This window comes from Mauremys reevesii, linkage group 8 (genome assembly GCF_016161935.1).
Source record: "Mauremys reevesii isolate NIE-2019 linkage group 8, ASM1616193v1, whole genome shotgun sequence".
In the NCBI taxonomy this organism is placed as follows: domain Eukaryota; kingdom Metazoa; phylum Chordata; order Testudines; family Geoemydidae; genus Mauremys; species Mauremys reevesii.
The window spans coordinates 31,515,116-31,535,996 of NC_052630.1; the positions used below are offsets into that span (position 1 = coordinate 31,515,116).

Here is a 20,881-nt window from a genome sequence, read left to right on the forward strand (position 1 = left end):
CTGTTTGGTAAAGATAATATTCAAATACAGTAACTCCTCACTTAACGTTGTAGTTATGTTCCTGAAAAATGCGACTTTAAGCGAAACGATGTTAAGTGACTCCAATTTCCCCATAAGAATTAATGGAAATGAGGGGTTAGTTCCAGGGAAATTTTTTTCGCCAGACAAAAGAATATATATATATATATATAACACCCACACACAGTATAAGTTTTAAACAAACAATTTAATACTGGTACACAGTGATGATGACTATGAAGCTTAGTTGAGGTGGAGAAGTCTGAGGGTGGGATATTTTCCAGGGAATGCCTTACTGCTAAATGAACTAGCAATTGACTGAGCCCTGAAGGGTTAACTCTCCCAACACTCTACAAGGCAGCAGGAAAGGAGGGCAGACAGAGACACACACCCTGTGTGTGAGAGAAAAAATGTGCATATCCCCTTTAAGTAACTGAACCCAGGCTTAAGTACACTGCCTTGTTAATTAAATCAGCTTGCTGAGACCTGAGAAAAGCTCCCTCCCTCCCTTGTGTGTCCCCCCTGCTCTATGGAAGATGGGGTAAGTGGGGTGCAGGAGCAGGGGTCAGTGGCGGATTAACAAATCTGCTGCCCCTAGGCCCTCAAAAAATTGCCACCCTCTGCCCCGGCGCCAGCTCACCTCTGCTCCCCCACGGCAAGCCTGGGAGGGAAGGGGGAGACGGGGAGTTGTGGCGCACTCGGGGGATGGCGGAGGTGGAGTGATGGTGAGCTGGGGCAGGGAGCGGTTCCCTGCCCCCGCCTCCCAAAGAGTTACTCCCCGTGCCCACCAGCCCCAGGTCACCTCCGCTATCCCCCGAGCATGCCGCTACTCGCTTCTCCCTCCCTCCCAGTGCTTTCGCACGGCAAGCCTGGGAGGAAGGGGGGAGAAGGGGAGTTGTGGCGCACTCGGGAGATGGCAGCGGTGGAGTGGAGGTGAGATGGGGCAGGGAGCGGTTCCCAACCCCCAGCGGGTTACTCCCTGCGCCCGCGGGCCCCAGCTCACTTCTGCTCCGCCTCCTCCGAGTGCCACTACCTGCTTCTCCCTCCCTCCCAGCCAGGGCCGGTACAAGGATGTTTCTCGCCCTAGGCGAAATTTCCACCTTGCGCCCTGCCACCGCCTGCTCCCCCGCCCTGAGGGGTGCCCCCCCCCGCAGCAGCTCCCCCCCTCCGCCCTTAGGCGCCCCCTTGTGGCAGCTCCCCACCCTCTGCCCTGAGGCACCCCTCCCACCCAAGCTCACCCCTGCTCCGTGCACGAGCACCCCGAGCATGTCGTCGCTGCTTCACTTCTCTCAACTCCCAGGCTTGCAGCGCCGATCAGCTTAGGCGCTGCAAGCTTGGGAGGCAGGAGAAGTAAAGCAGCCACGGCATGCTCGGGGAGGAGGCGGGGCAGGGGTGAGCTGGGGTGGGGAGTTCCCCTGCGTGCTGTCCCCCGCACTTACTTGCTGCAGGCAGCCCTCCCCATGCTCTCCTGCCCCAGCTCCCTCCGCCTAAATGCCGGTGGCGACCGGGGTGGATGAAGATCCGGCCGCCGTGGTCGCTGCCAAAGAAAATGGCGCCCCCCAAATCCCAGTGTCCTAGGTGACCGCCTAGGTCGCCTAAATGGTTGCACCGGCTCTGCTCCCAGCGCTTTCGCACGGCAAGCCTGGGAGGGAGGTGGAAGGAGGGAAGCGTGGCGCGCCTGCGGGAGGAGGCGGGCCGGGGATTTGGAGAAGGGCCGGAGTTGGGGAGGGGGCGTGAGCAAATTTGCCGCCCTAGGCCTAGGCCTTATTGGCCTAGGCGATAACACGCTGCTGGCAGGGGGGAGGGGGAGACACCCTGACATTAGCCCCCTTCTTCCCCGCTCCCCCCATACAGCAAGCAGGAGTCTCTGGGAGCAGCTCCAAGGCAGAGGGCAGGAGCAGCACATGGCAGTGGGGGGAGGGGCAGGGAACTTAGGGGAGTGGGGAGCTGATGGGGGGCTGCTGATCCACCCTGGTTCCAACCACCCAAAAGCTAGCTGCAACGGGCTGCTCTTCCTGCAAGCAGCGGACAAAACAGGCGGCTGCCAAACAACATTAGAAGGGAGCATTTCACAACTTTAAACGAGCATGTTCCCTAATTGATCAGCAACTTAACATCGAAACAACGTTAACTGGGATGATTTTAAGTGAGGAGTTACTGTATTTATAAACAGGTGACAGCAAATTGCACACTACCATATAAGTCAGGCTCTGTGTGTCAAGCTCTCCTAACATCAAATAATTATTTCCAGCACTTCTAGATTATCATTATTACGTCTCAGAACCCATTGACAAAAGCAGCAGCAACACTAAGAGGCCTGACTAGGAAAATGTCAGTTTCACTCTCCACTCCAGGTCTTTGGATACATCTCTTCAGGGAAGCAATAGCACCAGTTCAGGCCTTCCTGTGGCATCTTCATGCTGTGCATGAGACTTATTGAGGCAGCAGGGGAAATAACCCACAATCCTATGCCAAATTTAAGATCCTGGAGCACCTGATAATATGGTAACTTGGATAAAAATGACAAGGGACATCAATCCTTTGGTTTAGAGCCGAACCTGATTAACACAGGGCAAAGGAGGAAATTCTTCCCACCATGCTGTAATATTGCACAGCAAGGTGCATTAAGGTGTTTGTGAGGAGTGACTAGTGGATACACAATGCTGAACCAGATGCCCTACTGCTCTGTTTTAGGCTGTTGGCCTTTCCTATACTTCTTCACCAGCGGCAAAATAACTCTTCTGACCTTAAAGTCTATGAATCTATGACACTCTCTTGGGGCTTCATGTAGGAAGTAAAGCAGATGCATTTTTCTGATTACTATATTTGGATTTTGAACTAAAATGAGCCCTAAGGTAAACCCATTCCACATGAATGTAAGCAGAGGATCATTTTTCTACACCAAGCAGGGGATTTTGGAGTCACTTAGGCACCCGCTAGCAGTGATGTACTCCTCTACCAGCCACCAAGACCACAGCAGCAAAAGGACCATTTATTGGATAAAGGTCCTGATCCACTTGATCTAATAGAGTCCCATCTTGACTCACAGTGATGTCACCATTGATGGTGACGGTGGCACGTACAAGGAGTTAGTCTCATGGCTTTTGGCCAGTTACCACATCCCTCCAGCCTAGCATGCCGTCACCACCGGCATCGCCTTCACTGCATGCAGCAGAAATGGGACCATGCACTACACTGAATAGCAGAAATGGGGCAACAGTCCATCTCCACCAACCCTCTTGTCCCCATTTATCCTACAGCAGACTGGACTGCGTGCTCCATCTTATCAGCACTGGCTGCTCCTTGCCTCTCGGGGCCCCAGCATGCTCCACACTCCCCCTGCCCTCTGCTGCTCTGCTTTGTACTGCCTCCCCCACTCCTGGCTGGCTTACACTGCATTATTACCCCCTGTCCCCTACCCCCCAGAGCTGTACTGCATGGCTCTCTCCGCCCTCCGCTGGCTGTGCACGGCCTCCTCTCTGCCCACCTCATCACTGCATACGCTCTAGGACACCCCCACCCCAGTTTACCACTGCATTCCCCCCCCCACTTCTTCTCTGCCCCATTCTTCCCTCCCCCCTACACTGCATCGCCCCCCCACTCAGAACCACATTGCATCCCCCCTTCACACTGCCCCGCCCCTCCCCGCAAACACTGCATTGCCCCGCCCCCTTGCTGACGCCCCGCCCCTTCACACTGCTCGCTTCCCTTCTCCCTCACTGTATCGCGCCGCCCCGGCTCTACACTGCATTCTCCGCCTCCCAGGCTGCACACGCTGCCCCGCCCCGGTCCGCCCGCGTTGCCCCCTGCCCCGGGCCGGGCACGGCCCCGCCCGGCTCCCGGTGCCGCTCGGGAAGATGGCGCGGCACGTCCAGGTCAGTGCGCCGCGGGCCGGGCCGAGCGGAGCGGAGGAGCCGTTGGGAGCTGGCCTGGCGGTTGGAGCTGGTGTGGCGCGCAGGGTCGGCCTCGGAGATGGCCCCGGGGGCAGCGGGCCAGGCGTGGGGCGGGTCCAGGCTGGGGATGGGGATGGGTGGGGGGTGCGTAAGGGGGGGGGGTCGTTTGGGGGCAGAGGAGATCGCGGGGGTACCAGGGTGCGTCGTGGGTTGTGCCGGGTGGGGAGGAGGATACTGGGGGGTGCTAAGGTGGGTCGTGGGAGGGGTACCAAAGGGGGTACCAGGAGGGGTCATGGAGCGGTATTGGGGGGTGCCAAGGTGTGTGTTCGGGAGGGGTGTACTGAAGGGGTTGCCAGGGTGGGTCCTGGAGGTGTATTGGGGTGCCAGGGTGGGTTACAGGGGGGTGTACTAAAGGGGGTGCCAGGGTGGGTTACAGGGGGGTGTACTAAAGGGGGTGCCAGGGTGAGTCAGGGAGAGATATTGGTGGATGCCAGGGTGGGTCGGAAAGGGTACAGGGGGTGCCAAGGTGGGTTGTGAAGGGGTGTACTAAAGAGGGTGCCTGGGTGGGTTGGGGAGAGATACCAGGGGCTGCCAGGGTAGATCAGGAAGGGGTACTGGGGCGTGCCAGGGTGGGCTGGGGAAGGGTACCAAAGGTGTGGGTTGGTGGGCACTGGAGGTGGGGGGGGAGGGGGTTTGCTGAAACGAGGGTGCCTGGAAGGCTGCAGAAAGCTGGAGGGACAGTGCCATAATCTACAGGGGGAATAATACTGGCACAGTGCTAGTGCCTGTGTGTGTGAAAGGGGGACTGATGTAGCAAGATAACCAGTGCAAAGGTACTCACAGGGCATAAATGATACAGGGAGCAGGGATAGAGCTGTGCAGAAAATTTGTGTGCAGAATTTCTCTTAGCAGAAAATTTGACATGGGAAAAAATCAGAAGAAAAAGTTGGCCATTAAAATTTCCTAGAGAGGGATATTCATTTCCCACACATCTCTACTCCTGCTTCAGCTCGCTGGGTCATTTATAGTTGGTGCCTTTGCACCTCTGGCTCCTTTGCATTGGCTGTCTTGCTATGTCTCCTGAAGCATTGCTGCAGCTATTGCAAACCAGATTGGGGGGCATTTGGGAAATACAGGCATCAGTTGCGCGTGACCACGTGGGTTGGTATTGTATTAGGAAAGGGTTATGCCCAGTGATGAGCTACCAAAATTTTAACAACCAGTTCCCTATAAAAAGTTCTGATTTAAGGGGGGGGTGCGGGGGAGGGGCCGGGGCAGGCGGAGACAGACTTGTGCGGCCGGGGGCCCCTGCAGGGCCTGGGGAAAATTGCCCTACTTGTCCCCCCAGCATCCCTAGAGCTTGCAGCCCCCTCCCCCCTTACCTTGCTGGCAGCTCAAAGCAACTCCAGAGCTCAGCTGAGCTGCCCAGCTGATGCCGACTGGCCGCGCTGCAGCTGGGAGGAAGCGGGGGAAGGGCCGGGGGAGCCTCAGCCTTCCCAGCTGGGAATCCTGGGAGCAACAGGATGGTCCGGCCCACGGACCGGAGTTCTTTGCCCACCCCTTGGCCCTTTAACAACCAGTTCTCCATGGAGGTCTAATTTTAGCAACCGGTTCTTGGGAACCTGTGGGAACCTGCTCCAGCTCAGCACTGGTCATGCCAATCCCACTTCTGCTTGGAGGGGCAGCGTGTTTCCTATGTCTGCTCTCTATAATCTGTCATTGGCTTTCCCCACAGTAATGGTGTTATTAAAAACAAAAACAAAAAACACTAGTGGAAAATACCTGTATTAGATCATTCACTTTAGTTTCTTGCAGCACAGAATCGTGCCCTTCAGTGTGTCCTATTTATTAACTCAGTGTGCTTTTTGAAACATCATGCAACAAACACAATACATTTATTAAATAACAAGTTCCTGCATATTGACAGAATTCCAAGTACAGGGCACAAGCTAGTCCCTGCCTACCAGCGTTCATCTTTCCTACAGTTTTCCTCAAGCAAAAACCTGTCTGATAAGGTATGTCTACATGTATGACGGTGTGTAAATTACAGGCACTACAGGAGCTTCTGGAGCCTTTCCCGTCTGGAGCCTTTCACTGTGGCCAGAAAAGGCTCTGGCAGGGTGAAGCAGTGGGACACTACATTGCTAAAAAGAGCAGTATAGACATGGGAGGCACTGCGTGAGCATGTAGTGAGCCATGTATGGTATAAACCTTAGAGATTCTGGTGTGTAAAGCACTCTACTTGTCTAAGCCATGCCTCACCATCTACACTGCTATTTATACCCATGCTAGCTGGAAGTGCTGTGTCTGAACTCTGCATACCGTCCTAAGTATGGCTGTACCTATAGATATGCCTTGCAGAGTGCCTCGAAGGGCAGTAGGCCCCATCTTGGATAGACCAACTCATTTAAGGCTAGATTATTTTCCTGTTCTGACTATTGTCTAGTGTTTTGTCCAGTGTAGTTTTTAAAACCAGATGTGATGTGTCTTCCCTCATTTCCCTTGGGCAGTTACTCCACAGCCTAATATGTGTCATTGGCACGAGGTTTACCCGGGTATTCAGCCTAAATATTTTCTGATTTAATTTCAGCCTGCTATTCTTAATTGTACTCTGATATACTGTACCAGATAATTCCTCTTCATCCTTGGTGCTCACATTCAGCTATTTGAAATCTGTAAATCATCGCTTAGTCAAGCTATAAATATTTAGTTCTTTTAATCTGTGATCATAAATAATTTGTTTCAGGGACCTGATAACTTTTATTACTTTACTCTCGACTTACCCAAATTTGTCAGTACTTTATCAGGTATTTAACCAGGGCTGAATGTAGAATTCCAGATGTGATATAAAGATGGTCAATAACCTTGTTCATGACATGGTACCTGAGTAGATGCTTCCTAAAATTGTGTTGACCTTTTGGAGCACAACCATACTGCATAGTAGACTCATGTCTCCTTTTCCAGTCACTATCGCTTTTAGGTCTCTTTCATTACTTTGGCGTCCCTGTTTGTCCCTCTTAGTCTCAGTGTGTATTTTGGATTATTTCCCCGATGTATTTGCTTGCATTTTTCCAAGTTTCATTTTCATTTTAAGCTGAACAGGAGTGGTTCACTTAATTTTGCAACCGGGATTGTTCTGTTAGTTACTTTTTTTCCTATAAAGTTCAGAGCGTGATTTCTCTTTCAGCTTCAGCATTCCCTAGATGTACAAATTATCTGTCTAAAAAAAAAATTGTGGTTGTTTCCACAAGTTTTTAGTGTGCAAACTATATATGGCCATTTTTTTTAACCTGAAAGTTGAAGGTTGTATTATATAAATTCAGAGGTAGCCAATCAAATCCAGTGAAGGTTTCAATGGCTACCTTTTGAAATAAAAAGTGATTCTTTATACTTATTAGAAATGTATTCTGAGAATTACTGTCTCCCTTTCCTTGATAGAATCGCTGGGAAATTACATATTGTGGTTAATTAAACCAAATTTAATTAGACAGAGAGTCTGTTAGCGGTTTGTCTTTAAAATTTTCTTGGACTATCATATAGCTGAGTTTTGATGGTTGTAAATTCAATCCTTTTATTTAAAATAAAAAACAAAGCTTTAAGCATTGATTTATAGGTGAAAACATGGAGGAAGAGGTGCAAAGGCAGCTGACTTCAGGTTCTCCACTCTAAACAAGGCCTGTCAAATATTAGATTAGGCCTATTAGAATTTCCCTGGCTGCTTCTTTCTAGGGCTATGGCTACATTTGCACTTCAAAGCGCTGCCGCCGCAGCGCTTTGAAGCGCTAAGTGTAGTCAAAGCGCCAGTGCTGGGAGAGAGCTCTCCCAGCGCTGTCCGTACTCCACCTCCCTGTGGGGAATAACGTACAGCGCTGGGAGCCGCGCTCCCAGCGCTGGGGCTTTGACCACACTGGCGCTTTGCAGCGCCGCAATTTGCAGCGCTGGAGAGGGTGTGTTTTCACACCCTGCTGCAGCGCTGCAAATTTGCAAGTGTAGCCATGGCCTAGGTTACACTCAGGGCTTGAAATATTTACCAGATGCCTTCTAATAGAAGGACTAGGGCCATGGCTACACTTGCAAATTTGCAGCGCTGCAGCAGGGTGTGAAAACACACCCTCTCCAGCGCTGCAAAGCACCAGTGTGGTCAAAGCCCCAGCGCTGGGAGCGCGGCTCCCAGCGCTGTACGTTATTCCCCACAGGGAGGTGGAGTACGGACAGCGCTGGGAGAGCGCTCTCCCAGCGCTGGCGCTTTGACTACACTTAGCGCTTCAAAGCGCTGCTGTGGCAGCACTTTGAAGTGCAAGTATAGCCATAGCCTAGGTCTACTAACTCGTAGCTGATGAGAAGATGATAATGCCTACCAGTGAGATCCTATTAAAAAGTCATGTTCCTACCCTCAACTTCTGGGAAGTCAAAGGATGTTGGGATTTCTATTGGTATACTATCCCTGAACCTTGTTCAGGGAGCTTCATCTTTCATATTCTCTAGCTAGTTAGGTCTCTAATAAATCTCAATTCTCTGGCTGATGGACTGTAGAAAGGATCCTTTCTCTCTCTCCTCCCCACCCACCTGAAAACCTTTTTTGAGCGTTGTGAGATGGATAGATATTTTTGCTATTTTGCCTGTCCTCTAGCCTTTGAACTTTGGGGTCTCCTCCCTATGAGTAACTGCATTGTCTGCCTCTGCTGATCCAAGTTTTTCCAAGCAGCAATATAGTGACAAGAATCATGTCAATTTCATTTTAATTTTTTCCCACAGGTTGAATAACACCAGTGAAACTGAGTAGTCTTGTCAATTTCTCCTTGCTGTTGCTTGGAACCATATGAGCTATTGGTGTGCAGACTCAGGAAGACAGAATTGCATTTCACCTATTCTGAAGGATATCTTTGTAACCAGAAATGAAAACTTCTCTGTCAGAGAAACTAATGGCTTTTTGCCAGGGAAAACTTCCCATTCTTTGTTCTCCTAATTTATTTCATTGTTCCCTCCCTTGTTTTGCTCCTTTGTTCTTCCCTTGTTTGTCTTGTTCCAATTAATCTCAGTGCTAACCTTCTGGATAGTGAAGAGGCAGTAATAGTTTTTTTGGGGACTAGCAATTAGAGGGTATTCTAGAAGGAGCCACTCTATACCTAGAGATCAAGGTCCAGATCCTTAAAGGTATCTAGGTGCTTAACTCCCATTGAAATCAGTGAGAGTCAGGCACCTAAATGCCTTTGAGCATCTGAGCCCAGAGGCCTCACCTTTGTAATCCTCTTAGTTGCTTTCTCTCCAAGATTTAACTTGAATTCTGTGCCTACATTTTTGTAATCCTGCCATTACACCTATACCTAGATATAACACTGTCCTCGGGAGCCAAAAAATCTTACCGTGTTACAGGTGATACCGCATTATATCGAACTTGCTTTGATCCACCAGAGTGCACAGCTCTGCCCCCCTGGAGCACTGCTTTACTGCATTATATCCAAATTCGTGTTATATCGGGTCGCGTTATATCGGGGCAGAGGTGTATTTATCAATATTCTGAATAATGTGATTTGACATTGTTGGAAATTCTGCCTCTGGAAAGTTGTACTTATAGGAGGGAAGTAGCAGTGGCCACTGGTTTACATTTTCAAATTCTGTGATGACTTTCTCTGAAGTCTTCTCTGCAGCCGCTTTTACTATTGGAGTAAAAAATCCCCAAAACGCTTGATGGCATCCTCTGTATTTGAAAATGGTCATAAATAACAAGCACTCACCTAGTCCTGGATTAAATACTTTGGTGTTAAGGAAACATGAAGTTTGCCTCATTTGTGCCAGCAGCTGTATTAGTGGATGGGCTGGCATTTTCCCCCCTGAGGCTCTTTAAAGCAGCTAGTATTGTACAATGATCTTCTTACAATTAATATTTCAAAAGTGCAGCACAGATAGCTTGGAGGGTGCATTTTTGCTTCATTTGAATTCTTTGTAAACAGATTGCTGTAGTTTCTTCAGCGTTTGCTCTCAGGCTTCAACCTGTCAAGAAATTTTCAAATCGTTGCTAGTCCTTTGAGGATACGACTTTCTTTTTTGCTGCTGAATGATCAGGACATGCATACTTAAAAATTCATTCTAATTTTAGAGTTATTATCAGTACTAGTGAATTTCCTGTACTTAAAATGGGGACTATCTCTAAAGCCATTAATATTGGAACGTGGAATATCATTTTACTCCTTGAATTGTCCTGGTGATTTCAGTAGGTGTAGCTGGGGAGTAGGATATCTCAGTGTGAGTAAGGGCTGGTATACACTAGGATCTTATAACGATATAGCTACATCTCTCAGCGATGTGAAAAATCCACGTTCCTGAGAGACATATCTATACTGACCTAACTCCGGGTGCAGATAGCACTGGGAGGGTGGAAGAAGGAGCCCCTTGTGGAGGTGGATTACCTATGCTGACAGGAGAATCTACACTAAAATGCTGCAGCTGTGCTCCTGTAGGGTTTTAAGTGTAGACATATGCTAAGAGGGCAATGTGGCCCTGTACTTACCCAGGCTAAACTTTATTAAAAGACAGCATTCTAAGAACGTAACTTTTCGCCTTGAACAACCTGAGCCTTTGTATCCTTCCTTAGATTTGCACACTTGCCCCTCCCTACCTGAAAGTGGAGAAAAATGCTAGCTAGATTTTTTTTTTTTTGGTGCAGAGTCCTTGTTTAGCTGTGGATGCTTTTGTTTGGAAGCAGGCTTAGTTGTCTGCATCTTGAATTGAGGGTTTATTTTTTTAAATGAGGAATCATGAGTGTTATTTTGTGCAAGATCATGCTACTGGTTAACAAAGAAATGTCTCCTGAAAGTGCTTTCCCAGGGAATATACCGTATATACTTGATCATAAGCCGTTTCAGTTATAAGCCGACCCCCCCCCTCCAAAGATGGATAAGTAAAAATGGAAATTTTTTATAATCCATTCATAAGCCAACCCTATTATTCAGGGGTCAGCAAACTTTGGCTCCCCGGGCCATCAGGATAAGCTGTTGGCGGGCCGAGACGGTTTGTTTACCTTGAGTGTCCGCAGGCACGGAGGTAAACCCAAGTAAACAAAGTGTTCCGGTGCGCCAGCTGCTTACCCTGGCGGGCCAGGACAGCAACTGGTGGGGAAATATTTTGGGGGGGAGAAGCTGGGAGTCAGGGGAGTAACCCCGGTGACCACCCCCCACATGACCCCACTCCTAGCCCGGGACCCCCACACACTCCCCATCTCATCCCTTCCCACCTTATCTGGGGAGAGCCAGTGGAGGATATCTCTGACCTGGCTGGAGCTGCTCCAGACTGGGCAGCGTGGCCGCAGCATGTTCAAGCAGGCTGAGATGGGTGTCACGGCTGCAGCGTGCTCCGGTGCCTGGGCGGCTGGCCACAGCCTGCTCTGGGGGGTGGGGCCGAGCGGCCCGGCTGCAGCCTGCTAGCCCTGGAGCTGGAGCTGCAGCTGCTTTGGAGGCTGGCGGGAGAGCAGCATGGCCAGAAGCAGAGCTACTCTGGCCCCGCCTCTTCCATTGTGGCTGTGCTGCCTCTCCTTGCTCCCTCTGTTGGGGGATGGGGCTGTATCCCACCTCTTCCTCTCTATACCCATTCATAAGCCGACCCCCTTCTCTGGTGCTTCCCTTTTTTACTAAAAATATTTGGTTTATGAGTGATATATACGGTAATCTCTTAACTGTCTCCTATATCTGAAGCAGTCCCAATGGGCCACGCTGAAAGAAAACTAGCCTGAATTTTTCTCAGTGCACCATTTGGTGAGAAGCACCACTGTTAACTGTAATTAAGTTAAAGGTTTTAGTAAAATTGCTAATTTTGGAGACACTTGGCTGAATAGTAACGTTGTTGTTGGGAGATCAAAGTCAGGGAATGTAAATGTAAGATAGGAACTGTTCTAATCTTGATAGCATAAGATCTATTTGAAACTGATGAGAAAAAGCTCCTCATCATCCAGAATGAATAGTACCAAGCAGGGCCGGCTCCAGACCCCAGCGCGCCAAGCGCGCGCTTGGGGCGGCATTTTGCCGGCAGGGCGGCAGGCGGCTCTGGCGGACCTTCCGCAGTCATGCCTGCAGGAGGTCCACCGGAGCCGCGGGACCAGCGGACCCTCCGCAGGCATGTCTGCAAGAGGTCCCCCGGAGCTGCGGGACCGGCGACTGGCAGCGTGCCCCCTGCGGCATGCCGCCCTGCTTGGGGCAGCCAGATTCCTAGAGCTGCCCCTGGTACCAAGGTAGCTAATATATGATTAGTTATTATGATTTATTTGTTTTTAATAATTGCATTAAATGCAGATTGCTTGCATTGATTAAGAACATAAGAATGGCTATATTGGGTCAGACCAATGGTCCATCTAGCCCAATATCCTGTCTTCCGACAGTGGCTGATGCCAGCTGCTTCAGAAGGGAAGCAACAGAACGAAGTAGCTATCGAGTGATCCATCCTCCTGTCATCTGCTCCCAGTTTCTGCCTGTCAGAGGCTTAGGGACACCCAGAGCATGGGGTTGACCATCTTGGGTAATAGCCATTGTTGGACCTACCCTTCATGAACTTATTCAATTCTTCTTTGAACTTATCATAGAATCATAGAATTCAAGATCAGAAGGGACCACCATTGTCTGACCTCCTGACTGCCTGCCTGATGCCACCACCCCACCCTCCACCATCCACCAAGTGAACCCTGCCCCATGCTTCGGAGAGGGGAAAAACCTCCAGGGGGCCTTCCTCAGGAAAATTTGGAAATTCCCTTCCCGACCCCCCCGTTGGCTGAAGCCCGAGCATGCGAGCATGACGGGCAGCCAAAAACCCTCTGGAAAGGTTACATCATCATTACATCATATTGATGACCTATTTGCTAAGCCCGTTATCCTATCATACCATCCTCCATATAAACTTATCTAGCTTAATCTTAAAGTCGTGGAGGTCCTCTTCCACTGTTTCTTTCTCTAGACTGTTGTTCCAGTATTGCACTCCCCTGATGGTTAGAAACCTTCGTCTAATTTCAAGCCTGAATTTCCTGACTGACAGTTTATATCTTATAACTTATACTTCTTTGAATAGTTATACTGTTGGCCCGCAACATCCCCTAACAATGGGTTGCACAGGTTGACTGTGCGTTATGTGAAGAAGTACTTCCTCATGTTTGTTTTAAACCTGATGCCTGTTGATTTCACTGGGAGATGCCTGGTTCTTGTGTTATATGAAGGGGTAAATAACACTTCCTTATTTGCTTTTTCCACACCATTAATGATTTTCTAGACCTTTTTCATAGCCCCCCTTAGATGTCTCTTTTCTATGCTAAATAGTCCCAGTCTTTTTAATCTCTCCTTGTATGGAAGCTATTTCATACCCCTAATTGTTTTTGTTGCCCTTCTCTGAACTTTTTCCAGTTCTAATGTATCTTATTTGAGATGGGGTGACCAGAACTGTGCATAGTATTCAAGGTGTGGGCATACTATAGCTTTATATAGTGGCATTATATTTTTTGTCTTCCTATATTTCCCTTTCCTATTGGTTCCTAACATTGTTAGCTTTTTTGACTTCTGCTGCACGTTGAGCAGATGTTTTCAGAGAACTATCTGCAGTGACTCCAAGATCTCTGTCTTGAGTGGTAACAGCTAATTTAGACCCTATCATTTTGTATGTATAGTTGGGATTATTTTTTTTAATGTGCATTATTTTGCATTTATCAACATTGAATTTCATCTGCGCAGTCACGTGAGATTCTATTGTAACTCTTCTCAGTCAGTTTTGTATTTAACTACCTTGAGTAATTTTGTATCATCTGCAAATTTTTCCATCTTACTGTGTATCCCTTTTTCCAGATCATTTATGAGTATGTTGAACACTGGTCCCAGTACAGATCCTTGAGGGACCCGCTATTTTCCTCTCCCCACTGTGAAAACTGGAAATTTGTTCATACCCTTTGTTTCCTATCTTTTAACCAGTTACTGGTCCGTGAGAGGACCTTCCCTCTTAGCCCATGACTGCTTACTTTGCTTAAGAACTGTTGTTAAGGAATCTTGTTAAAGGCTTTCTGAAAGTCTAAGTACACTATATCCGCTGGATCATCCTTGTTCACATGTTTGTTGACAGTCTCAAAGAATTCTAATAGTCATGATTTCCCTTTACCAAAGCCTCGTTGACTCTTCTCCAACATATTCTGTTCATCTTTGTATTTAGTGCTACTGGGTGCGTAAATTCTTTCACAGGAAATCATATAATTATGTTTAATTCCAATTCTTGTCATTAGTTTGGATGAGAAACTGATGTACAGACTACTGACCTATGCATGCAGATTTGTTCCCAAGAGTTTTGCACGCGCATTGACTTTTACATAACTATAGAAAGAAATCCTGGAGATGATCTATGGTTTATCTCCTGCTGTTCCCCAGAGTTGCATGGATGGAGGTTATTATTCAGAAATAATGGGACAGAGGAGACTCAGACAGTGGACTATGTAGTTCACGTGTATTAAGTGTCTGAATGATGGTGGGTTAATGCCAGTCTTTCCCACTAAAACTTTAACTCAACAAAAATGTTGACCTTAGCACCTCTGCTACCACTTCTTTTTTAAAGGATTTCAGATTTACCCTCAACCCAATTTTTTAGTGGCAGTGACTGTTGCCCATATTGGAGGATGCCTAAAGCGAAGTCCAAGTTTATTAAGGAAGATTTTTTAGGCCATGTTTCTAGGAGAATAGAGATACTAGCAGTGAAACAGCTTCCGCTTCCTCTGGTGGGATGGTCCTGGGTTTGATACTTAGAGAGACAATATCAAAATATCTGGGGGGAAATGATTCATTGTGCAGTTCCAAGTACATAGTTTAGAGGCTGCTAATATCAGAAAAATAATACTTGATGATTAAAGGAGCAACTTCAGCATGCAGAGATTAGTTTGCAGGTCTTAATTTCAAGGTCATCTTCAGTGCTCGTATACTTGCGTTTTATTTTTGTACAAGGGTCGTGAGTCCTCTCTAGTGGAGAAGGGACTTCTGTAAGGTCTTGTGTGCAATGTAAAGTGTAGGAGAGACTAAAATGACCTTTCTGTGAAAGAGCTGGACTCTGAAATGCTGAAACATTCCAGACATGATCTCCGGAGTCACTATGGCCAATCCCCAGGGTGCTGTTTTGTTTGCTTTTGAGTTGAGATATCCTGCAATGGGAGTTTAGTGAGTGAAAGAAAAAAACAGCTAAAATAGAAGGGAGGGATTGGACTGAATTGTAGCTCATCATGAGCTCTAAGGAAGAAGATTGAAGAGAAGTGACCCAATATACCATGGAGTGTTTCAGGAGACGCAGATCCATAAGCGTGGATCTTGTTTGAAGATCTATTGTGTCAATAACTGTTGGAGGGTAAAGTGAATATAAACAACTGTTGGTGAGTGAGTGTTGGGCAGAAGAGAGTTTAATTCCTTTGAGTTAGTGTCTTGTTTGAGAGTTAGTGTACATATGTTGTTGTTTTTTCAGGGTCTTATTTTCATTCATTAGTTTATATTTATAGAGGAATAAATAAATCTTCCCTTTTTATGTGACCCCTAGAGCAACTCACTCCTTGGGGGCCACGGCTGGGATCGGGTGTGGGGGGTGTCTGGGCTCTGGGGGGGAGAGGGTGCGAGTATCTGGGCATGGGGGGCCCTGTGGTTGGGCTTGTGGGGGAGAGGGTGCAGGTATTTGGGATGGGGCCAACACATTCAGTTTGATAGTTTCAAAGCCACTTAAGAGATCTGGATGCTCAGTTCCCATCGATGGGAGCTGGTAGTCCAAATCCCTTTATGGTAAATTTACCCAGAAAATGCAGGTGTGATTGTAGCATGGATAGGCATACCCATGGGCCAACAACCCGAGTATATATCCAGGTCCCCTGCAGGCTTGTATTGGGACAGCCAGCCCACTTTGAACCCTGTGCCACCACGTCTTCAGTACTGTTGTTACCTGAGCTAGTAAGAGTAAAGGTAGGGTGGATATGCTTACCTGTGCTACACTCACACCTTCATTTGCAGTGTAGATGTCCTCTTAGACAGTTTTGAAAATCTCAGCCTGAAAAATTTCTGTTTTAGTCACTAAAACCTACTAACAGAGGCACTTGTTCACCCTTCTCATGATAATGGGGGGGAGGAAGTATTTTAATTTCTCATTAGAATAGTAACTCAAAGTAATTGCTAACTGTACCAACCCCACTTTGTTCTAAAACAAGTGTCAAGTATGAAATGACCGATGGACTTTTTGTGGACTTGCACTTCAGTCTTGCAAAGTCTTAGGACCATGCTTAACATAAAGCATATGGATAGACTCAGTGACTTTCTATTGGTCTTACATAGATTTCTCTCTGGTCTTCAGTATTCATTTGGCTTCCTCTTAAACAGTGTCTTGTTCATTCTTTCTCTTTTCCTCCTGTGTTGCATTATCTCTCTCTCAAAAGTACCTCATGTTATAGCTGCTTTTAGCATTTAGTACTTTCTTCATTGTGCTTTCAAATATTGATTCTTCAGTCAATAGGTTACAACATTTTTGTGCTATTATCAGATATGCTCAGTAAGTCAACTGTTGATTTAAAGCTTATCTTTGCAATGTTTGGAACTTAGAGCTAATGTTAGAGAGCAAACTTTTTTTAAAATACATGTTAAATTTGGATTCTTTTTATTAACTTTACCAGAACTGTTGTTTCTGTTCTAAATTTCAAATTAGGAGTAGTCCATGATAAAAGAATTGTGTTCTGTCACTTAATTTTAATCACTGGTATAATGTCTTCCGTTTTAGTACTGAGGAATATAACATCTGTTTGTCTCTCTTCCACATATATTTTACTGGAGTTCTGTGCCACTCTTACTGCTGTGGGAATTGGGAGGGAAAGAAGCTACAGGGTTTGATTGCACTTTTCTGGAAAGCTGAGCATAGGTAGCATTTCATGCTACTGTAGTGGATATATGTCAGTGTCTGTAAATAGCCAGTACTGTGAATCTTAAGGAAGGCTTCCACAGGTACAAGGCATATTTGAAGGTTTCAGTATTGTTCTTTCTTAACAGAGTTTGGCAGAGCTAGAAGTACTATGTAACCAGCTCTATGAGGGGACTGATCTAGCACAGCGGATGCAAGCAGAGAAGGTGCTCTTGGAGCTTATTGACAGCCCTGAATGTCTCAGCCAGTGTCAACTTTTACTAGAACAAGGAACAGTAAGTACCCGGGAGAAGTGTAAAGTCTGACAATGTAAACATGCATTTATCATGAGACCCACATTAGAGGTTCAGGTAGTATTAGTGAAAACGCAATACATGTGAGATGCTCATCTCTTATAACAAATTGAGTTTTTCCTTCATAGATAAAATTCCAGCAAATTTGTCTACACACACCAATTGGTATTAGAGGGTGGGCTTTGTGGGACTGAAAGTACCTAGCATTAGAAAACAGATGGCCAGAAACAGGGGGAAAACCTAACTATGGGGAAAAATAGATATAAATGTTAAATGTTGGTCTAATACTTGCAAAAGGTAGGAACCTCATACTTATGGGGCTTTATGCCACCCATTGCTCAGTATTGCTCCTCAACATGATTTGCTCCAACACGTTTACAGCTAAGTCCCCTGTGCTCTTGCTCCTCCAAGTTACAATGGGACAGGGTAAGTATGGTGTGAAAAGCCTTAAACTATATTTTCTTGTTGTCTTAGTTTAAACCAGTCTCTTAGCATTATTTCAGTTTTCTTTTTAGAGTACGAGGAGTCTGGTGGCACCTTAAAGACTAACAGATTTATTTGGGCATAAGCTTTCATAGGTTAAAAAACCAGTTCTTTGGATGCATGGAGAAGTGGTTTTTTTTCTTTTTTTATCAACGAAAGCTTATGCTCAAATAAATTTGTTAGTCTTTAAGGTGTCACTGGACTCCTCGTTGTTTTTGTGGATACAGACTAACACGGCTACCCCTCTGATTTTTAGAGTATTATGTGTTTTTTGTACTGATATTTTACATACAGATATTTTGTCAGATTTAAAAGGTGGTGGGGGAACCAACCCTGAGTTAAACCATTAGTCCTGCATAATCATTACTGTTTTTTGGAACCATTATGATTTCAGATGACATGCCTAAGACGTGTCCATTATCTGGAAATCATTGATATAGCTGGTAATGCCTTGGAAGAACCTGACAAATCTATTATGTTAATGGATGCATAAGGAGTTGTTAATTCTGTTTATCATTATGATACAGTTAGGTTATTGCAATAGATGTTGAAAAATGCATTCTCAATGGGGGGAAAATGAAAATATTCAAAGTTAGTATAGCACATTGGCCTGATCCTGTAATCCATACTCCTGAGTAAGGATTACTTATGTGAGGAGTCCCATTCATATGTGGTTGCAGCTGTGGTCTCGTTCATTGAACAACGATCTGGTGAATCGAGTGTTGGAGTCAGGACACCTACTACTTTCCATTTCCAGGTCTGCTACTGACTTTCTTTGATCTTTAGCAAGTCAGTTATCTTCTCTCTGCTTCAATTATCCTCTCTATAAATTGTTATATAAATGTTTACTCAGCTTTGTAAAGTGCTTAGAGATCCTTGGATAAAAGGTGCAAAATATTATTGTTAGGAAAAGACTCAATTATTGCCTGTCTTCAGTAAGACTCTGTTGTTCAGGATATAAGAAATGCAAGCATAAATATTGTTCTCTTCAATTTTCGGTGCATAGTAATTGCATTACAATCGTTAGAATTCCATAATAGTATCAAGTGTAACAAATATAGGTCCTGGTCATGCAAAGATTTACACACATACTTAACTGTAAATGTGTACATAAGTCTTTCCAGGATTGGGGTCATAATGTGAACAAATGTAACAATACAGTTGAGCTACAGAATTGTTGTAATAAAGATACAGAAAATTCAGAATTCTGTTAAATATCCTTTTTCTGTGTGTGTATGATTCTCCTGAGATTATGTGTAAGACTGATTTAATATGTGGTACATTTTCTCATAGGGTAGGTGAATAGCTTCTATGATCTAATAAGTTTTTTCCATGTATAATAATTATCAACCGATGTCAAAATGGTGCTCAACAGCTTTGTTGTTAAGGTGTAGTTTCCATTTGTGTTATTGTGGAAGCAGGGTAGTGGTTCCATAGCTAAGATTATAGTTTGCTAAGGCTTATACTTGAAGCAGGAATTAAATCTCTTACATGCATAAAGAATATAATGTATCCAACTATAGCACTTTTTCTTCAGTAATGAATTTTCTGAGAATTTTCAAGTAAATCTGTTAATTAGTTTGTTACAGTCATTTTAAAATCAACAAAGAATCCTGTGGCACCTTATAGACTAACAGACGTTTTGCAGCATGAGCTTTCGTGGGTGAATACCCACTTCTTCAGATGCAAGACACATTTTAAAATGGCACATCTAATTTGTTTTTGAAAATTTATAGCAAGTAAATTTCTTAACTCTAACCTGTTTGATTTACATTATGTACATATGCATATAAAACAATGTCTGCCTTTACTAAACCAATACTAAGCACAAATATTTTTCAGATGTAATGTGTATTGTTTAATTGGTCTGAGATTATTAAAAATCATAGTATATAATTCTAGTGGAAGTGTGTGGGGTAGCCCAGCCCATAGAGCTAGCTTTAGCATTTTTTTTACTTAGCAGTAATGCAAGGAAGCCTCCAGTCCTGTATCCTGTAAGACAGTGGCTCTCAGCCTTTCTAGACTACTGTACCCCTTTTAAGAGTCTCATTTGTCTGACGTACCCTAAGCATGGGCAGCGGATACCATAGGCTGGGGGGAGGCTGTTCCTCCCAAATAGCCGGGCATGGCCCCACCCACGCTCTGTCCCCAGCTTCCGCTTGGCGCGGCTGCTCCAATTTTCTTTGTGGGGTGGCCCCAGCTCCGGCCCTCCTCATGCTCTGGGGCTAGGCAGACTGGGGCTGCATTTCCTGTCCTCCCGCTGTTCTGGGGCTGGGGGCGCTCCTTCCCACTGCTCTGGGGTGGGGGAGCTGCGGCCACATCACCCGCCCTTCCGCTGCTCTGGGGCTGAAATTTTAGTTTGTACTGACTTTGCTAGTGCTTTTTATATAGCCTGTTGTAAAACTAGGCAAATATCTAGATGAGTTGATGTACCACTTGGAAGATCTCTGCATACGCATACCCCTGGTTGAGAACCACTGCTGTAAGGCATCGGCTTACGCAGGTAGCATAAGGCTTGAGGCCTATGAACTTTGGCACAGATAAATGGCCCAATAGTCACCCCTAAGTTTTGGGGAACTGGGAATAGAGTGTTTAAGAGGGAAGTTTGTACATAACATTAGGCAACTGCAGGAATATTAAACTGATACTAGGCTTGGATATTTTAGTATAGAATCGTTGGCAAATACTTAACTACGAATTTACCTTGACAACAAATTGACGTATATGGTAATAAGTTGAAATTATTAATATACTAACCTCTAGGATAAGGGCACCCCAAAATTAGTAGGGTAAGGAGAAACAAATAAGAAAAAGGGGAGAAATCCCTACTGAATATGCATTAGGCACAGTGGCATCAGCGTAACAGATTATAAAAGCCTGTATGCTTGGGAAGAAAGAGATGTATGTAGCTCTTGAGAGGTGCCAGGATGATAGTGATAGTTATGAGGAAGATAATGGCTAATATTTCAGGTTGTTCTGCAAGGGATGGTGTGAGTATATGGGTTTTCAAATATACATTCTTTATTATTTCTGTCTACCTTGCTGGGTTAGACTATTGGTGACTTTGCTAACCGTATTATTAAACTATTACAAATATAGAAGTGTGAGTGTTGTAACCATGCACACTGGGGTTCCCAACTGACCAGTAATTTTGATAAAACTGAGGTTGATCTTGAGACAAGAATCCATCAAACCTCAGAGTGTTGACTGGAAATTCCTAAGTAAGCAATATAATCAATACACAATCCACAGATCAGGCAACAGTGGTTTGAAAGGGTAAAAATTCAAGTATGTAATTAATTTCGTTGG

At 45.8% G+C, this 20,881-nt stretch overlaps 1 protein-coding gene across 4 annotated transcripts in view; it reads left to right on the top strand.

Annotated features, from left to right (window-relative positions):
* The first annotated feature begins 3,817 nt into the window (after positions 1 to 3,817).
* RANBP17 (RAN binding protein 17) overlaps positions 3,818 to 20,881 on the top strand; it is a 265,755-nt gene continuing 248,691 nt past the window's right edge. For 2 of the 4 annotated variants that reach the window (XM_039484081.1, XM_039484083.1), the window contains exons 1-2: positions 3,818 to 3,893; positions 16,925 to 17,071. In XM_039484081.1, the coding sequence (XP_039340015.1) occupies positions 3,876 to 3,893; positions 16,925 to 17,071 (165 nt within the window). In that variant the 5' untranslated portion in view covers positions 3,818 to 3,875. Of the gene's footprint in view, positions 3,894 to 3,943; positions 3,964 to 5,847; positions 5,927 to 16,924; positions 17,072 to 20,881 lie in introns of those variants that run through there. The other 2 variants (XM_039484082.1, XM_039484084.1) reach the window with 2 other exon arrangements.